At 41.3% G+C, this 15,229-nt stretch overlaps 1 protein-coding gene and 1 long non-coding RNA gene across 7 annotated transcripts in view; one reads left to right on the forward strand and one right to left on the reverse strand.

Moving 5' to 3' along the window:
- The window catches only part of LOC112922752 (uncharacterized), a 217,799-nt gene that overhangs the window by 104,192 nt on the left and 98,378 nt on the right, over positions 1-15,229 (reverse strand). For 4 of the 5 annotated variants that reach the window (XR_011996976.1, XR_011996977.1, XR_003235513.2 and 1 more), the window contains exon 1: positions 11,865-12,337. The exons of the other annotated variant lie outside the window; for it this stretch is intronic. This is a non-coding gene — a long non-coding RNA (uncharacterized lncRNA). Of the gene's footprint in view, positions 1-11,864; positions 12,338-15,229 lie in introns of those variants that run through there. 5 annotated transcript variants of the gene reach the window in all.
- The window catches only part of SPTLC3 (serine palmitoyltransferase long chain base subunit 3), a 148,929-nt gene that overhangs the window by 82,640 nt on the left and 51,060 nt on the right, over positions 1-15,229 (forward strand). For both annotated transcript variants that reach the window (XM_026002406.2, XM_072736404.1), the window contains exon 7: positions 9,504-9,609. In XM_026002406.2, coding sequence (XP_025858191.1) covers positions 9,504-9,609 — 106 coding nt within the window. The remainder of the gene's footprint in view (positions 1-9,503; positions 9,610-15,229) is intronic.

Genomic DNA, 15,229 nt, shown 5'->3' on the forward strand with positions numbered 1-15,229 from the left:
AAAGACACACAGAGAGAAGCAGAAACATAGGCAGAGGGAAAAGCAGGCTCCTTGCAGGGAATCTAATGCAGGACTCAACCCCAGGACCTTGGGATCATGACCTGAGCCAAAAGCAAATGCTCAACCACTGAGCCACCCAGGTGCCCCCATGGGTATCCTTTGTCTTGCAATTTTTTGCAAATCTTGCAATTTTTTGTTAAGTTTAATATTCAAATAAAATTTTAATTCCTTAATCTTCTGCTGAAATTATAATTCAAGAAAATCAATTTTATCTACCAATTTTACAAAGCTTTCAACACATTCAGTAACTTATTCCTCATGTCCTCCCTTTGTACTCACAGAACACAAATAATAGTTCTCACTTACATCTCTATAATAATTGTTAGTTGCAGTTATTTTATACCAGCAACCAGCACTCATTGAGAATTTACATTGATGCTCAGCCAGTGGCCTTCTCTTATGTACTTATATAATTCATGGACAAGCCCATGAGGTAGATGCTAGTTTACAAAAGAGGAGATGTGGGCTTGGAGGTATTAAACAACTTGTTCAAGATCATACAGCTGCTCAGTGGTGCAGCCTGGAGCTGTCCATACAAATGCCACCCCTTCCAAATAACTGAGGGCTGTGTGCAGCAAGGGTCCGAACTCCATTATCTAGTGAAAATTCTCTCTCTCTTTTTAAGATTTTATTTATTTATTCATGAGAGACACAGAGAGAGAGGCAGAGACACAGGCAGAGAGAGAAGCAGGCTCCATGCAGGGAGCCTGACGTGGGACTCAATCCCAGGTCTCCAGGATCAAGCTCTGGGCTGAAGGCAGCACTAAACCGAAAATTCTCTTATGTATGAGCTGCTGTTGCTCTTAGCTTTCTGTCATGGGTAGAATAATGAATGGCCTTTAAAAATGTCCACGTCCTGGGGGTGCCTAGATGGCTCAGTTGGTTAAGCCTGATTTCTGGGTCTTGAATTTAAGCCCTATATTGGGTCTTGATTCCTGGGTCCTGAGTTTAAACCCTATATTGGTCTCCATGCTGAGTGTTGAACCTACTAAAAAAAAAAAATTGTTCATGTCCTAATCCCCAAAGCCTGTGAATATATTACATTATATGATAAAGAGGAATTAAAGTTGCAGGTGGAATTCGGATTGCTAAACAGCTAACCTTAAAATAAAGAAATTGTCTGCATGGGTCCAGTGTAACATGGTCCTTATATGTAAAAAAGGAAGCAGGAGAGTGAGTGTCAGAGTGATGCTGTGTTAGAAAGATGCTGATGGTCACTGTTGGCTTTGAAGTGGAAGATCATGCACCAAGGAAAGCCAGAATCTTCTGAAAGCCAGAAAAGACAAGGAAATGGTTCTCCCCTGGAGCTTCCAGAAAGGAAAGCAGCCCTGCCCACACCCTGATTTTAGCCAGGTGAGACCATTTTGGATTTCTGGCATCCAGAACTGTAAGATAAATCTCTGCTGTTTGTGAGCTATAGATCTGTGCTAATTTCTTACAGCCCAAAAGGAAACGAATATACTTTTATTCTCAAACACACAAAATCTTTGTTCCCACTCGCCAGCATGCTTACTACTTTTGCAATGGGCATTCTTTCCCAGCTATTGTGCTCACATCAGAAAAACAGCCACTTCTGAGAGCAGGGGTATTTCCAGGGTCTTTTGAATGACTTGCTTCCTTGAAAGGTGAGAGAAATGAGATGGTATATGGAAGGAGAAGAATTACATGGGGTCACAATATGTAAGGAATCAGTTGCTGCTGGCTCTTTCTTGCTTTGCTATTCCCAGGATAATACTAAATTCCTCAGTAAACAATGATGCTTTAATCCTTAATGTGCATCCACACAGATTGGAATGATAATGTAAAGAAGATGTAGAAGATACTAAATTGCCTTCTTGTGTGTGTATGAGACATGCAACCAGCCCAGATGGAAGCCAATAACTTGTGAGACAGGTTCTTAGGAATGGCCACCTCAACCAGAATGTTCTTAAATATCGGGATGATGAGATTTCATACAACTCTCTACTTCTGCTCTCCTGGGCTTTCCTCTACGTGTGTCTTCTGCTTACATCTTGAAGATACCCCTGACTTTTGGAGGAGAAGAGGTCCTATTTTATATAAATCAGTACCAGAGGATACCCTTTGTTATTTACAGCAACAGTACATAAATCAGAATTCCAGGCCCTGAATTTTTGAATGGTGTGTGGGTAAAAAATATACCTAAGGTACAGTTAAACCTATTCAGACCATTATAAGCTTTGAATCCTATGTGAACATGCATGACAACTAATTTGAAGCTATTCCTCACTTCTTTCTCAGTTTCCCACAAAATCAGAACAAGGATCAAAGGAGACCAAACAGAAGGAAAATTCTGAAAGGGAACAAAATCGGAACACGCAAAGGCTACTCTCCAGGGAAACTCTCCAAGGAATCAGAAGTGCATTTTTAGCAGTACTAAATTCAAAGTCGGATACCAGACTTCTTTTTCACCTTAGATTAGTTCTTCCTGGATAGTGAATATTGACAATTAATGAGACCGTACCTATCATTTACTCTGCATTCACTAGAGCCAAGCACTATATTAAGCCCTTTACATAATCAGTTCATTTAATTTTAACAAAAACCCATATTCATAGTTCTTTCCATTATCTCTACTTGTTAGGAGAAAATTGATTCTTACAGTGATTAAATGATGTGCCCAATATCACACATGATAAATGGCAAAAGTCAAAATTCAAACCCAAGTGTGTTGCTCTCTCTTGATTCATTTTTCCCAGGAGCAGAGCCTGAAACAAGGGTTTGAATGCAAGTCATTTATGTAGGATATGATCCCAGGAAGCACCAGCAGATGAGTGGGGAATAGAGACAAAGAAGGAAAAGCAACCAACAAAGGGTGTATTGTCAAGCAAGTTACCACAATAGAAAACTGGAGCTCAGACCTCCTAGGAAACTCTGATTGCCAGTATAGACATACCTCAATGTTATCTCACTTGAGACATAACCTCAGTGTTACATACCTCAGCGCCCCCAGTGTTACAGTGGGGGCACTGTGTTATTTATATACACCAATTCCCATTTGTGGATGGCTGGAGGCTGTTCCTGCTCAAGCTGAGTATGGCCTCCACAGCCAGGAGAAAAGCCCATGGACAAAGAAAGGTCTGTGTTTGCAATAAGAGGTGGGCTGAGGGATATAGGCAGGGCCTGGACAGCATCTGCTAATGCTCTGACCTGCTAGCTAAGTCCACCTACTGCCAGGGCATATGTAGGACCCAAAGAGCTGTGGGTCCTTGTGTAAAAATCAATCTAGTGTGATGGCTTACCCTGCAAGTAGCCTAACTTTTAATTCAGAATGCTAAAGCTGACCCTCTAAATTCCTCTGGCTAAGTGCTAAGAATATCTCCTTGCATTTTGTCCTTGGGCAGCTTCAGTGAAATAGCCAGGTCTGAGGTTGCCTTTGCGATTCATCAGGTACCAGAAAACAGACTCTTTAGACATTTCATAGCTGAAGCTAAGGAGTCAGCTCCAAGCAGGGACAATCACCATTCTGGTGCATTTTGAGCAAGTGGGCCTCAGCTCCCTGGGGCACCTGGATGCCTTTGGTAAACATCCTCCCAGCTGTGTATTAACAGCTCTGGCATTCCAGGCCTTCAAACCCTGGATAAATGTTAACTCTCTGGAAAAGTTGATATCTTCTTCCAGAGAATTGGGAAAATATTTTTTTCTCTGAGTCCGCTCACTTTACTGATAATTACATAGGACCTAGATTCTAGAACAATGTTTCTCAGACTAACATACACCAAATTCAGTAGTGGGGCAGGATGGGGGTGGGAGCTTAAAATGCAGATTCTGATTCAGGAGATCTGGAGTAGGGCCTGAGCTCTGGCATTTCTGCCAATCTCCCAGGTAATGCTGATTCTGCTGGGGTGGGACCACACTTAGTGAGGCTATAGGCAATCTCTGTCCTCAAGGGTGTCACGAAGGGCTTCTTAAACTTGTCTTGGAGAGGAAAAGCAGTCTTTTCAGCTGGGAGAGTTGCCATGGGGTCAGAGGCCTGGGCAGGCCAAGAATTTGGAGCAGCTGGTAAAAAAAAAAAAAAAAAAAAAAAACAGTGGAGAAGAAGAACCTAGAAGCACTTAAAGGCCGAGAGGAGACAGAAGAATGAGTGTAATGGTTTGTGGGAAAACTCTTCAGTTCTGCCTCTGAGGGCTCAGCAGTGCTATTTGAGTACAAGGTCAAACCTATAAACAGCACTGAGATGACTTTTTACGAGCCACAACTTTTCAGATCTTACGGTCTGACTTGGACTCCTGATCTGGCTTGTTCTCTTTAATAAACACAGCGATTGCCTCGATATGTTTAACAGCAACCAACAGTATTGAACTCTTGCTGTAATGAGCCTTTTACATGTACTAACTCATTTGAGCCTCATAACTACACAAGGCACCTACTAGCATTATCTCCTTTTTACAAAGAAATAGACACAGAGTACTGAGGAGACACAGAACTAGTAAGAGTCAGAGCTGACATTTACACTGAGGAGATCTGAGTCCAGTTCCCATTTTTAAGCACAAAGCATTTTTACCTCCTTCCCCAGCCCTTTCCACCACTGCCTCCCCATGGCTGGTGAAGTGCAGGAGCCTTGCTCTCCCATGCAGCTGTCCTTGAGCGGGGCAGTTGGGTTAGACAGATGCAGCTAGGGTTCGCTCTGGTTGCCATTGACCTGAGATGCAGGATCCCAGCACTGACTGCTGAGCCTCCCACATCACTCCTTGAATCATATCTCACCTTCCTGCACTGACCTCAAGTGCTTACAGATCCCAACTCAGTACTGTGTTTAATTCTCCCTAGAGAACTAGAGCCCTACATGCTATATGGGGCCAGAGCCTGAGGACACTCTGTTCCCATGCTTTAGGTTATTCCTGTCCTTATCTCCTGTCTCTGAGGTCAGAAGTTGCTGGTATGATCCCCTTTCCAGGTACACAGGCCCTGCCCCTAGCACCTGCCTTACCCTCAACTCAGCTCAGCCCTCTGCTCCCAGTTGCCTTTGCACTCTTGCAAGGAGATCACCCTGCTTCTCTCAAACCTGCCTAAAGGCCATTCAACACCTGCCTGCATATTGACAGAGCTATCAAGAAAATCTGAACCAAAATATTTACCCAAACTGTAAAACTTAATGTACCAAATTTTCAATGCATTAGGGATTCCCTCATTGATCTCATGGGGAAGAGACTCCATAAATGTGACTTTGAGAAAAACATTTTCTTTGCTTACCAAAGTTAGCCATTATGATCATGCTTTCTCTTAAAGTCTAAAGAGGTGCATATCCTCCCATCACCATCTTAAAAGTTAGAATAATTTATTTATCATTGTTCACAGTTACTTAAGTAATATTGCTTAATATTTCACATTTTGACTCAATATGGAAGGATGAAATTGAATGTCTCCAAAGCAACAAGAAGAATGGGGGAACAGATGGGGAGCAAGGACTTAGAGTAACAAGTAGCATTCCTTCATTATGCAACCATCTTTTCATTTAAGAGATATCTGATGGGCTCCTGGTGCATGGAGCCTGCTTCTCCCTCCACCTGTGTCTCTGCCTCTCTCTCTCTCTGTGACTATCATAAATAAATAAAAAAAAATTAAAAAAAAGAGATATCTGATGGATGCCTATCATGTGCATGCAGGAAAATATTTTTGGTGCACAGTCCATGGAATACGGAAGCAGAGGGTATATCTAAATGCACCTGGAGGTGGTTTTTGTGGAGCTTTGAAGGACGAGTATGAACCATCAACCACATTGAGCACCATATGGAAAGTAGAGGCTGATATTCATCATAACCACCATGACTGGCCTTGGATCCAGAGGAGGGGGAAGCCATTGAGGGATGGGCAATAAGGGAAGCACTCATGTCTCAACAAAAGGTCAATTGCACAAGAGAAGATGAAGAAGAAAGCTGTTGCAAAAGAAAATTATTACTATATTGGAGAGCCAGAAAGAAGAGAAATATCAACTTCATATCTTCAGGAAGACACTCTTTGAACTACACCCAACCTCCTTTCTGAAGATTATGGCTTCCATGTTTCCTTGCACCTGCTCTTCACAGTACATTATCTGCAGTTTGCCCAGATCCCAGAGGCTTGCTGATATTATCAGGGCTTTGAATTTAAGGACAGGCTCAGAAGTAGGCTCTCAAAGTGTATTTGTCACCTAAGCCTGATTGTAGTTTTTGGCACCTCGTTGGATCATTTCAGGTATTTAGCAATTCAGTAATCTGATTAGCCATTCCTGTGACAGACCAGGACTTGCTTTGCATGGATCACCAGAATGTGGCCTCCATGCTTTCATTTTTAATAGCTAAATGTTCATCACTCATGATGCCAGCTCACTCTTCTCAGCCCTTCACAAACCAAAGGAAATCACCTTAGTCAGCCTGATGGTGGTGAATCATGTCTAAGGCATTGCTGATACCAAACTTGTGACAAAATTACAAGTCCATAGTATGTAGTAAGTTTAGAATGATATTGTACAATAGTGCTGTGTATGTGCACCTTGATGGCATCAAACTTATTCTTTTATGTGAATTTCCATATCTCAGAATTTTCTTTAAAGAAGAAACAAGAAACTGGTTTGTTTGCATTTGGTTTTGGGTGGTTGGTTTTACAAACCTTTCATCAGAAAAAAATAAAAACCTAATCCTTCTTTCCTACTTCTTAGAGGTGTCATGAGGATTAACAGAATGCAAATATAAGTTCTTTAATAAGCAGCATTATTTAAAAATCCCTTGCAGATGTTAGCATGTGGCTTGTTGAAACAGCAGACTCCTACAAGTCCTGCAGAACATAAACCACAAACCCCTGAATCCTACAGGTCTGTTACCTATACACTGTAGCATTATAGAGCAAGACATTAAGAAACAAAGAGAAGCTTCCAGACATTAATGTGGGTCCAGAAATCCACATGAGTGAAGTCATCCCTTTCTCTGCCTAGCTTCTGTGTTTCTAAGGGGTCAGTGAGTTCCTGTTCACTGGAAATAAGGTGGGAAATAAAGACTGATTGATTTTCCCTCTGCTCAAGAATCCCAGTGTGTGGACACCAGGGTTTTTGTAACGTTTCACCAAACCCTATGCCCATGGAACTCTATTCAAGTGGAACAGGATGGGTTCCCTGCCATAGAAGGAACCGAGATTCCTCTCACTTCTATCTGCAAAATGCATGAGATACATCGTGGGGCCATTTAAAGGCTTGTCCTCTATCCTTCTGTCTTGCTTGTTACAAAAAGAATGGGGAGAATCTTCTATTTTCCTTAGTGGTGTTCATTTTAAGCCTAATCCCAGGCACTTTAAGCCTATAATATGTATGTGACCTATTTGATTGTATAAACAATAGAATTATCTCTGCATATCAGATTTTTCAAAGTCTTAGAATATTTATTTTGAAATGACTCCTAGTTTCATTCACTTGGATTTGTTTTTATTACTATGGCATTGGGACCACACTCATCATGTGTCATTTCTGTATAAAGAACTTATAAATTCCAGTTCCCAGAAGGAAAAACACTTTTTAAACAGGAATACTTAGATTCAACATCTCTTCATTTGACTCAAAGACTAACAGGTCTGCAGTAGATTATAGAAAAAGGAGCTGTTTCCCTTAATCACAGAGGTTCCTTCAACATCTTAGGAACCCAGCCTAAAGCAAAATGTCCATACAGGCAAAGGTTTATTATACTGGAGATTCCCAAAATAAGAAAGCTGGGGTTTTTTGTTTCCTTGGCTGCCATCTAGTGGGTAATAATGTCATGTCACTAAAACTCACTACATCTGTGAAGATCGAAGATGTATGCCTGTCTTTAAAACCAAACACGGGTAATTAAAGAAATATTATCGTAGACATGAAGCAGTTATCCTTTCTAATAATTTCTATTGATATCCAAAGTGTTATTCTCCTTCCTTTTTCCATGGGAAGGCAACCAATTCAATGAAAACATACTGATTTGGCACTAGTATCGTCCACGAGAACTAGCACTATAAAGAAACCCTTAAAATAGATCCAACCGCAGACTGGGAACTAAAAGGTAAAGTTTCAGGGCTCTCCATTGAAACCAAGAATCTCAGCTAACTTGAGCCTAGACCAGTGATAACCCAACGAAAAGCTGTTTCTTTGGCACACCTGTTCTTTGGCCTATTGGCCCAAACCAATATTGATTGTACTGTTTTACATTTATCTCTGCTAGGTTTCCCCTGTGAGCAGTTTTAACGGCGTCTTTAATGCCTGGAGAACATTATGTAACAGGTCAGCTGTTCAGTAGCATCTCCATCTTTTCAAATTAAAATCAGATTCTAGATCTAAAGTACTTCAGTGTCAGATTCTCAAAAAAGGACAGCTCAGGAAGTACAAAGAAATAGAGTAGAAATATAATGAGTCTAAAAAACATGCACATGAGCCTCTGCCATTTCTCTCTCTCTCTAGGCTTTGCAGGTTAAACATACACACACACACACACACATACACACACACAGAGCTGGAATGTAGACCAGTCTTTCCCAGTGGTCTCTCAACCAAAGCCCAGTTATCTATATGTGATTGCATATAAATGAAAAGTCACTATTAATTATATTTGGCATCACAATTTAACAAGAACAATCTAGCAGACATCCATCCTTCCTTGTTCTACATGACCATGGAGCTTGGGAAGAAGGGACAACAGCTCTCACTTAAGGCAGTTGAAGATAGTGGTTCTGAATGTGGGTCATGGTACAAGACTGCATAGGTTCAAATCCTGCCTCTACTGGTTGTGATCATAGACCTCAGGAGATTTACCAGACCTTCCTGTGCCCCAGTTTCCTGAAATATAAAATGAAGGTGCCTCCTCTTCAGGGTCATGGTAAGGATTAGAAGAGTTCTTACAAAAGGTATGCTTAGAAGGATGCCCAGAATGCAGATAAGGCTCAGTAATTGTGAGCACTTACTAGTGTGTCCAGATGCTTCCAAATAATTTGCCAAGGAATGCCAATTGTTCCCCTTACTTAAAGTTTTGAAGCCTCTGAAGTTGGACTATATGGAAGGTCAGGTCTCAAAGTGTACAAACTCAACTAAACTCTAACATGCCTGTGCTGAAACAACTGGTGAGCCTTAGTTAATGATACCTCTCTGAGTTAATTTTAACCTGGTAACAAAGCCCATGGGATGCATTTTGTCCCATGTTTCGATCTCTGCTGAAGCAGGAGAACAGAGCCTTTTAAGGGCCTATGAAACCATGCACCTCCAGTGACGGTTTATTCTGGGTGCTATACAAACCTGATTAGTCATTTTGTCAGAATTAAATTGTACTAAAATATAAGCCTCTCTCCCCCCAGGTGTTCTCTGATTCTGATCTTTCTCTCTGAAAAAGTTCAGGTCTGAGACTGAGCCTATGAAATCTGATGCCTTTTCAAAAAAGAAAATGGGAGAGGAAAAGGAAAACCTTCTCATGACTCAGTTTCTTTTTTGCTATTATTTAAAGACATGCAAAGCCTAGAGAAGCTCCTGAGAGATGCTGTAATCTACGGCCAGCCTCGAGTCCGCAGAGCTTGGAAGAAGATTCTCATCCTAGTGGAGGGCATCTACAGGTATGGAAATAACCAGGGACATTTTAACACAGTAGGTCCCACAGCAAGCTGATAAATGAGGAAAATCTGACCTCTCCTCGCTCAATGGAAAAATGAGTTGGATATAACGTATTATGAAGAGACATGAGCCAGAGCTACCAATGTATAGCTGTCAGGCCTTGGGTCACCTGTCTTTTCAATGTCTGAACATATGGAAGAACACCTCAGAGGCTGGATGCTTGTGAAAGCAGATGTCCTCAGAATGGTCATCACAAGGCATTGCTGACTTGCATTGATTCTTTCTGCTACTTTTGGCTGCCTCACAGTTTTGAAGACCTATGGGGGCTGGATTATTCAATATCAGAATGCTTTTTGCCTGGGTTGGCTGGGTGGCTCAGTTGATTAAGCATCACTCTCGAGTTCCACTCAGGTCATGATCTCAGGGTTATGATATCAAGCCTGAGCTTAAGATTCGCTTCTCTCCCTCTCTCTCTGCCCTCCCCAGCCCCTGGCTCACATGCTCTTTCTCGGAAAAAAAAAAAAAAAAAAAAAAAAAGAATGCTTCTTGCCTTTATGGCATTGCTGATAGGTTCCCAGATGATTCTAACTGGACAGTGCACCTAAACTCCAGTTGCTTGCTGAACTTGGCCAATTGTTTGCATTAGAATACAAAAAGCCTGCACGTTTTCCACAAGGTTAAGGCTAACCTCAAAGGCAATTCTTGATCCAGAGGTAGGAGCAGCTGAACTTGGCATCTGAAGGTATGGTCAGTTTCCCACTGCTTTGAAGCCAAGCAGACAAAACACCCACCAAGTCACTGAGAGTTTTTACAAGGCACATTGTGATGGAATGGGCTTCATTCTCTGTCTGAATTGATTATCATTGCTGAAATGGAAATTGCCTCTAAGCCGTTCTGTCCAATGCCCTAGTCCTTGAGTCAAGGAAACATTACCTCAGAGGGCTGCCTACTTAAATTAGTTCTCAAACAATCCTAATGTTCAGAGAATTAAGGGAGATGTTTCTTATAATTATAGAAAAGTGAACAATATTGAATGTAAGGGAATGAAAGCTTAACTTCCCCACAAGGAAAGGTGTGCTTACAAAGGAGACTTAGATCAGAGGGAGCTTTTGATTTAGCCAGAGTGCACATCATTTATGTTCCATGAATGGATAACAGAAGAAAAGTCTCCATCCCTTTTGGGAAAAATAAGTGCTTCCTCCTAAATTTAAAATAATAATATTATTATTATTTATTATTAATAATAAGCCAGGTACCATCTTGTTTTTTCCCTCAGCCTTTTCCCCAGTGCCCACTGTTCTGGGTGTTTCCAGTTCTTCCGTAGAGTTGCAGAGCTGGCATTTCGAGTAGCCCACTTTATGCATCACTTATCAGTATCTCCTCAGGTCAGCCCCCAGACAGTGTCCTATTTATGAAGTCTTTGGGATCACCCTAGAGCAGTGTTCTCAACCAAGGTGATTCCTTCCCCTCAACCCTCCCCTATCCTGGACACTTTGGACAATTTTCAGTTGTCACAGCTGCCATAGAGTACTACTGGCATCTAGTGGGCAGAAGCCAGTGATGCTGTTAAACATTCTACAATGCACAGGACAGGCCCCTACAACAGAGAATCAGCCTGCTCAAAATGTCAACAGTGCTGAGGTTGAAAGACCCTGATGTGGAATATTTCAATTAATAATTCAGTTTCATTAATTATTCGCTGGCCTTGAACTTGCTACTTTCAGGAAATGATCGCATATGGACTCTGGGCTGTCATAACCTCAAGCACAGGTCTTTCTCCCTGTGTGATCTGTGCCAGCTGCCAGCCTGGGAGGGGAGCCCTTATCTAAACACCTGTCATTCATGCCTGGACTCGCAGGAGCAGGGATCAGCTGAGGGACAGCAGATTGGGTGAACCAGAGTTGACAGAATCCAACTTCAAATAAACAAAACTTGGCTCCACTAAAGGAAAGTCGTGTTTTAAGTACTTTGATCATAGCTGAAGTTAAGTAGACCACCAGCATTTTACTGTCAGTCAACTATTCCCATCAGTTACACAGAGAAACCACTCCAGCAGCAGGGCTCATTAATGCTGGGGCCTATGTCCTACCACAAGCTCAGGAGGACAGGACAGCCAGGTGTGGACTTCTGGCTCCAAGCCAACAAGGCACCAAACCAGCACTAGGGCTTCACGAGCAATGGTGCCTGCTCTGGTACCATGTAACAAACCACCCAGAGCATGACGGCTTACACAGCAATGAGCTATTATTTCCCATACCACTGTGGGTTCCCTGGATCAACTGGGCAGTTCTTCTGCTCCTCGTGGTGTTGGCTGTGGTCGTTTAAGAGGTTGCCTTCAGATGGAAGTCGAGCTGGGATCTGGAACATCCAAAATGACCTCACTGAGTTCTAGCTGTTGACAGAAGTACCTTGTTCCGTTCTCTTCTCTGGGGTGCTTTGTCTATAGGCTCTTCTCACTCAGCAATCAAGCCAGAACTTCCTTACAACATGGTGCTATCTTCTGAGAGAGTGAAAACAGGAAAAGACTGTCAGTCTTTTCAGGGCTAGGCCCAGAACCAGTATGGTATCACTTCTGCAAGCACGATGGGTCAAAGAACGGCAAAAGGCCAGCCAACCCAGACTCAAGGAGAAGGGGGATAGAGCCCACCTCCTGATGGGAGGGTTGGCTTGTGTTTAGAGTGATGGGAAGACTTGAAGGCAGCCATCTTTGGAGGCAGTCTGCCACAGTGGTTCAATCAGCTTGACATTTATTTATACAACGAAACCTCCACTCTTCATGGACTTCCCTTCACAGAGAGCTTTGTTTTACCTCATATGCACAGAATCTTGTCTTTAAATGAAATTATGACCAAAAAGGACTCATTTGAAGCTAGGAAGCAGGGCGTTTCTTAGACAGGCTTTGGTACTTCCTGGGGCCTCATTTTCCTCATCTGTAAAATAAAGATAACCTAGACTGGAGTTCTGGACCATAGTGGATGATCTCACTTGCCGCTATCACCAAAAAATGAAATTATTTCCCACAAGATTTACCAAAGAGCCAGGGTTAGGAATGTGAAATCAACAGTTCACAAATGCACTTCTACTTTTTAGCAATGTGTTATGGACACATACCTTGTTGACATCAATCAAAGCCTCCTTTGTTTTTTCACTCCCAGATTTGTTTTTATCTATTGCTGTTGTTTGCCACCACGGGCAAAGTCTCCCCACAACAAATGCCTCACATAAGTCAATTTTTTCATAATTCCTAAAAAAAGCAGTCAGCCAAATCAGACAGTTTCAGGCAGGTATCAAGGTAGAAAAAAAAAAAAAAAAAAAAAAAGAAGAAGAAGAAGAAGCCAGATACTAAGTCTAAGAAATCCTAAAACTCCACAAAAGCAGTTATGATAATGATAATTATAGTAACAATAATAATGTCACCATCCATAAACCATCTAAGTCTCATTATTTATATAAAGGAGGACATGGAGGACCCAGGATCTGGAAGGAGGCCTGGGACCTGGGTTCAAATCCTAGTGTTGTTACCTATAGTTGGGTGCCCTTCATAGGGTTCTTTTGTAAGTATTAAGTAGGATCATTGAATCTCATTCTTGGCAGAAGCCCAGCCCATAGTAAGCCCACAACCAAGAGCAGCTGTCTTCATCATTAAATTTATTTTTAATTGAAGAAGTTGCTACATGGAAAACAGTAAGCTCTCTACATTAGTGAAGCTGTTTGCTCTTTACCCAGCTGGAGGATGGGTATCAACTCACATTTACTATGTGTCTACTCGTCACTGCACATGTATGACCTTGAGTAAGCCTCTCTGGTACCTTTGAGGTTACTGTGAAGATGAAGACACTTGAGCCAGGGCAGATAACTGAGAGGAAATAGAGCCAGGATTCAAACCAGGTAGCCCTGCTGGGACAGAGGCGCAGTATCAACAGAAGACTCCACTCATGTGTCCCCATCTGATGATGTAAACATAGAAAATGTAAAGTCATCCATGTGGTCTTCATCATTTACCTACCTAAAAATAGGGAGATTGAAACTTAAAATCTAAAATCTGTGAGTTCATGATTTGGGGCTTAAAAGTACAATAGTATTATTTTAGTGTTGTCATCTGCATTCTCTTTTAAGTATTATTTTAAAGTCAGACTTTTCTAGTTTTGTATCTCTGAGAAGTCTAGTTAGTTGACTCATTGTGGTTGAGAAATCTCAAAATTATTAAAAAAATGTACTAGAGAAGGGCAGTGGTTCCCAGATAACCTAGGATATAAAGTAGCATAACTGGAGCCCATAACTTTCAAAATAAAAGGTATGGGGAACAGCCCTTCCAAAAATACATATGTAAACAAATGTTTAAGTCTCAGAATGCCATTCTCTCTAAGGGTATAAGCCATTCTCCTTCACAAAATAGTGTAAGTTTAAGGGTTGAGAACTTTAACCTATGGTTTAAACAAAGAAAAAAGGAAAAGAAAGTACTTTATTTTTAATTAGTCTTAGCTCTTTTAACCCTCTTTCCTTTGTTGGATTGTACTTGGGGCCCACCAAGGAGATTTTTCCACCATGTAAGTTGACATACCAGTAGTTTAATTCCCAATCCTGCCAATGGATAATATGCTTTATATGTGGAGGAGAAGGTGATGAAAAGGAAATTTCAAGAGTCTTGTCACTTAGCTAATACATTATGTAACAGAAAAGATATAAAGAAATTGTTCACCAGCTTGTTGGTTTAATACTAATTCAAGTCCTTGCACAGAGCTTCAAATTAGGTGGTGGAATTATCTCTACCTATAGTTATATTTTAGTTGTTTTTCTTTAATTGAAGTCAAAAGAAAGCACAACTTGCCATTCAAGAAGAAAAAATAAAACACCGTCCTTGTTTTCTTTTTCATTTTTGGCACTGTATTTTCTGACAGCGATTTACAGGAACAACATAGATAACCTTTTCTTGCATGCACAAATCTCATTATCCTCCTTAGGAAAAGGTTCAATTCAAATTTGGTCACATTGAGAAAATGAAAACTTAGTGTGAGTGAATATAACTCTTTATAAAAGCTGAGTTCTCTCTAGGACTCATGTGTGCCCTGCAGTAACTCCAGAAATCAGCAGTACTGTAGAGTCATTAATCTTGGAGAAAGAAATATAAACCAGGTGGGCAGACTCCTAACATCAGCTAGACCAGCCCCAGCGAAGGATGGCTAATTAACTGCCTTGAGTGTCTGCAAACTGTTCAGCATTAACTCTGGCTCCTGCCAAATTCAGTTCCAGAACAAAGAATGGCTATTTGTGACATGTCAAGTTTTTAGCATACTTGTGTTACCAACTTATAACATGTTAAAGATGAGAAGTAGATCCTAGAATGTTGAGGGAATATAGCCATTTATTATGTATGACACCCATATGCCTCTTTCCTAGAAGACTCAACACAGAGCATTGTGTAGGGCTCACAATTTCTCAAGTCAGGCCTCATTGCAAACATTTCTCCCAAAGTTCCTCCTAAGAAAAAGAACAACCCAATGAGTGCTCATTATGTGCCAAGACACTTTACAAACTTTATTTCTAGGCTTCCTTAGAAAGATCTTATAAAGAGGGTTCCATCATCATGCTTACTTGACATAAGAGAAAACTGAAGCAGAGAAC

Source organism: Vulpes vulpes, chromosome 14 (genome assembly GCF_048418805.1).
Source record: "Vulpes vulpes isolate BD-2025 chromosome 14, VulVul3, whole genome shotgun sequence".
NCBI lineage: Eukaryota > Metazoa > Chordata > Mammalia > Carnivora > Canidae > Vulpes > Vulpes vulpes.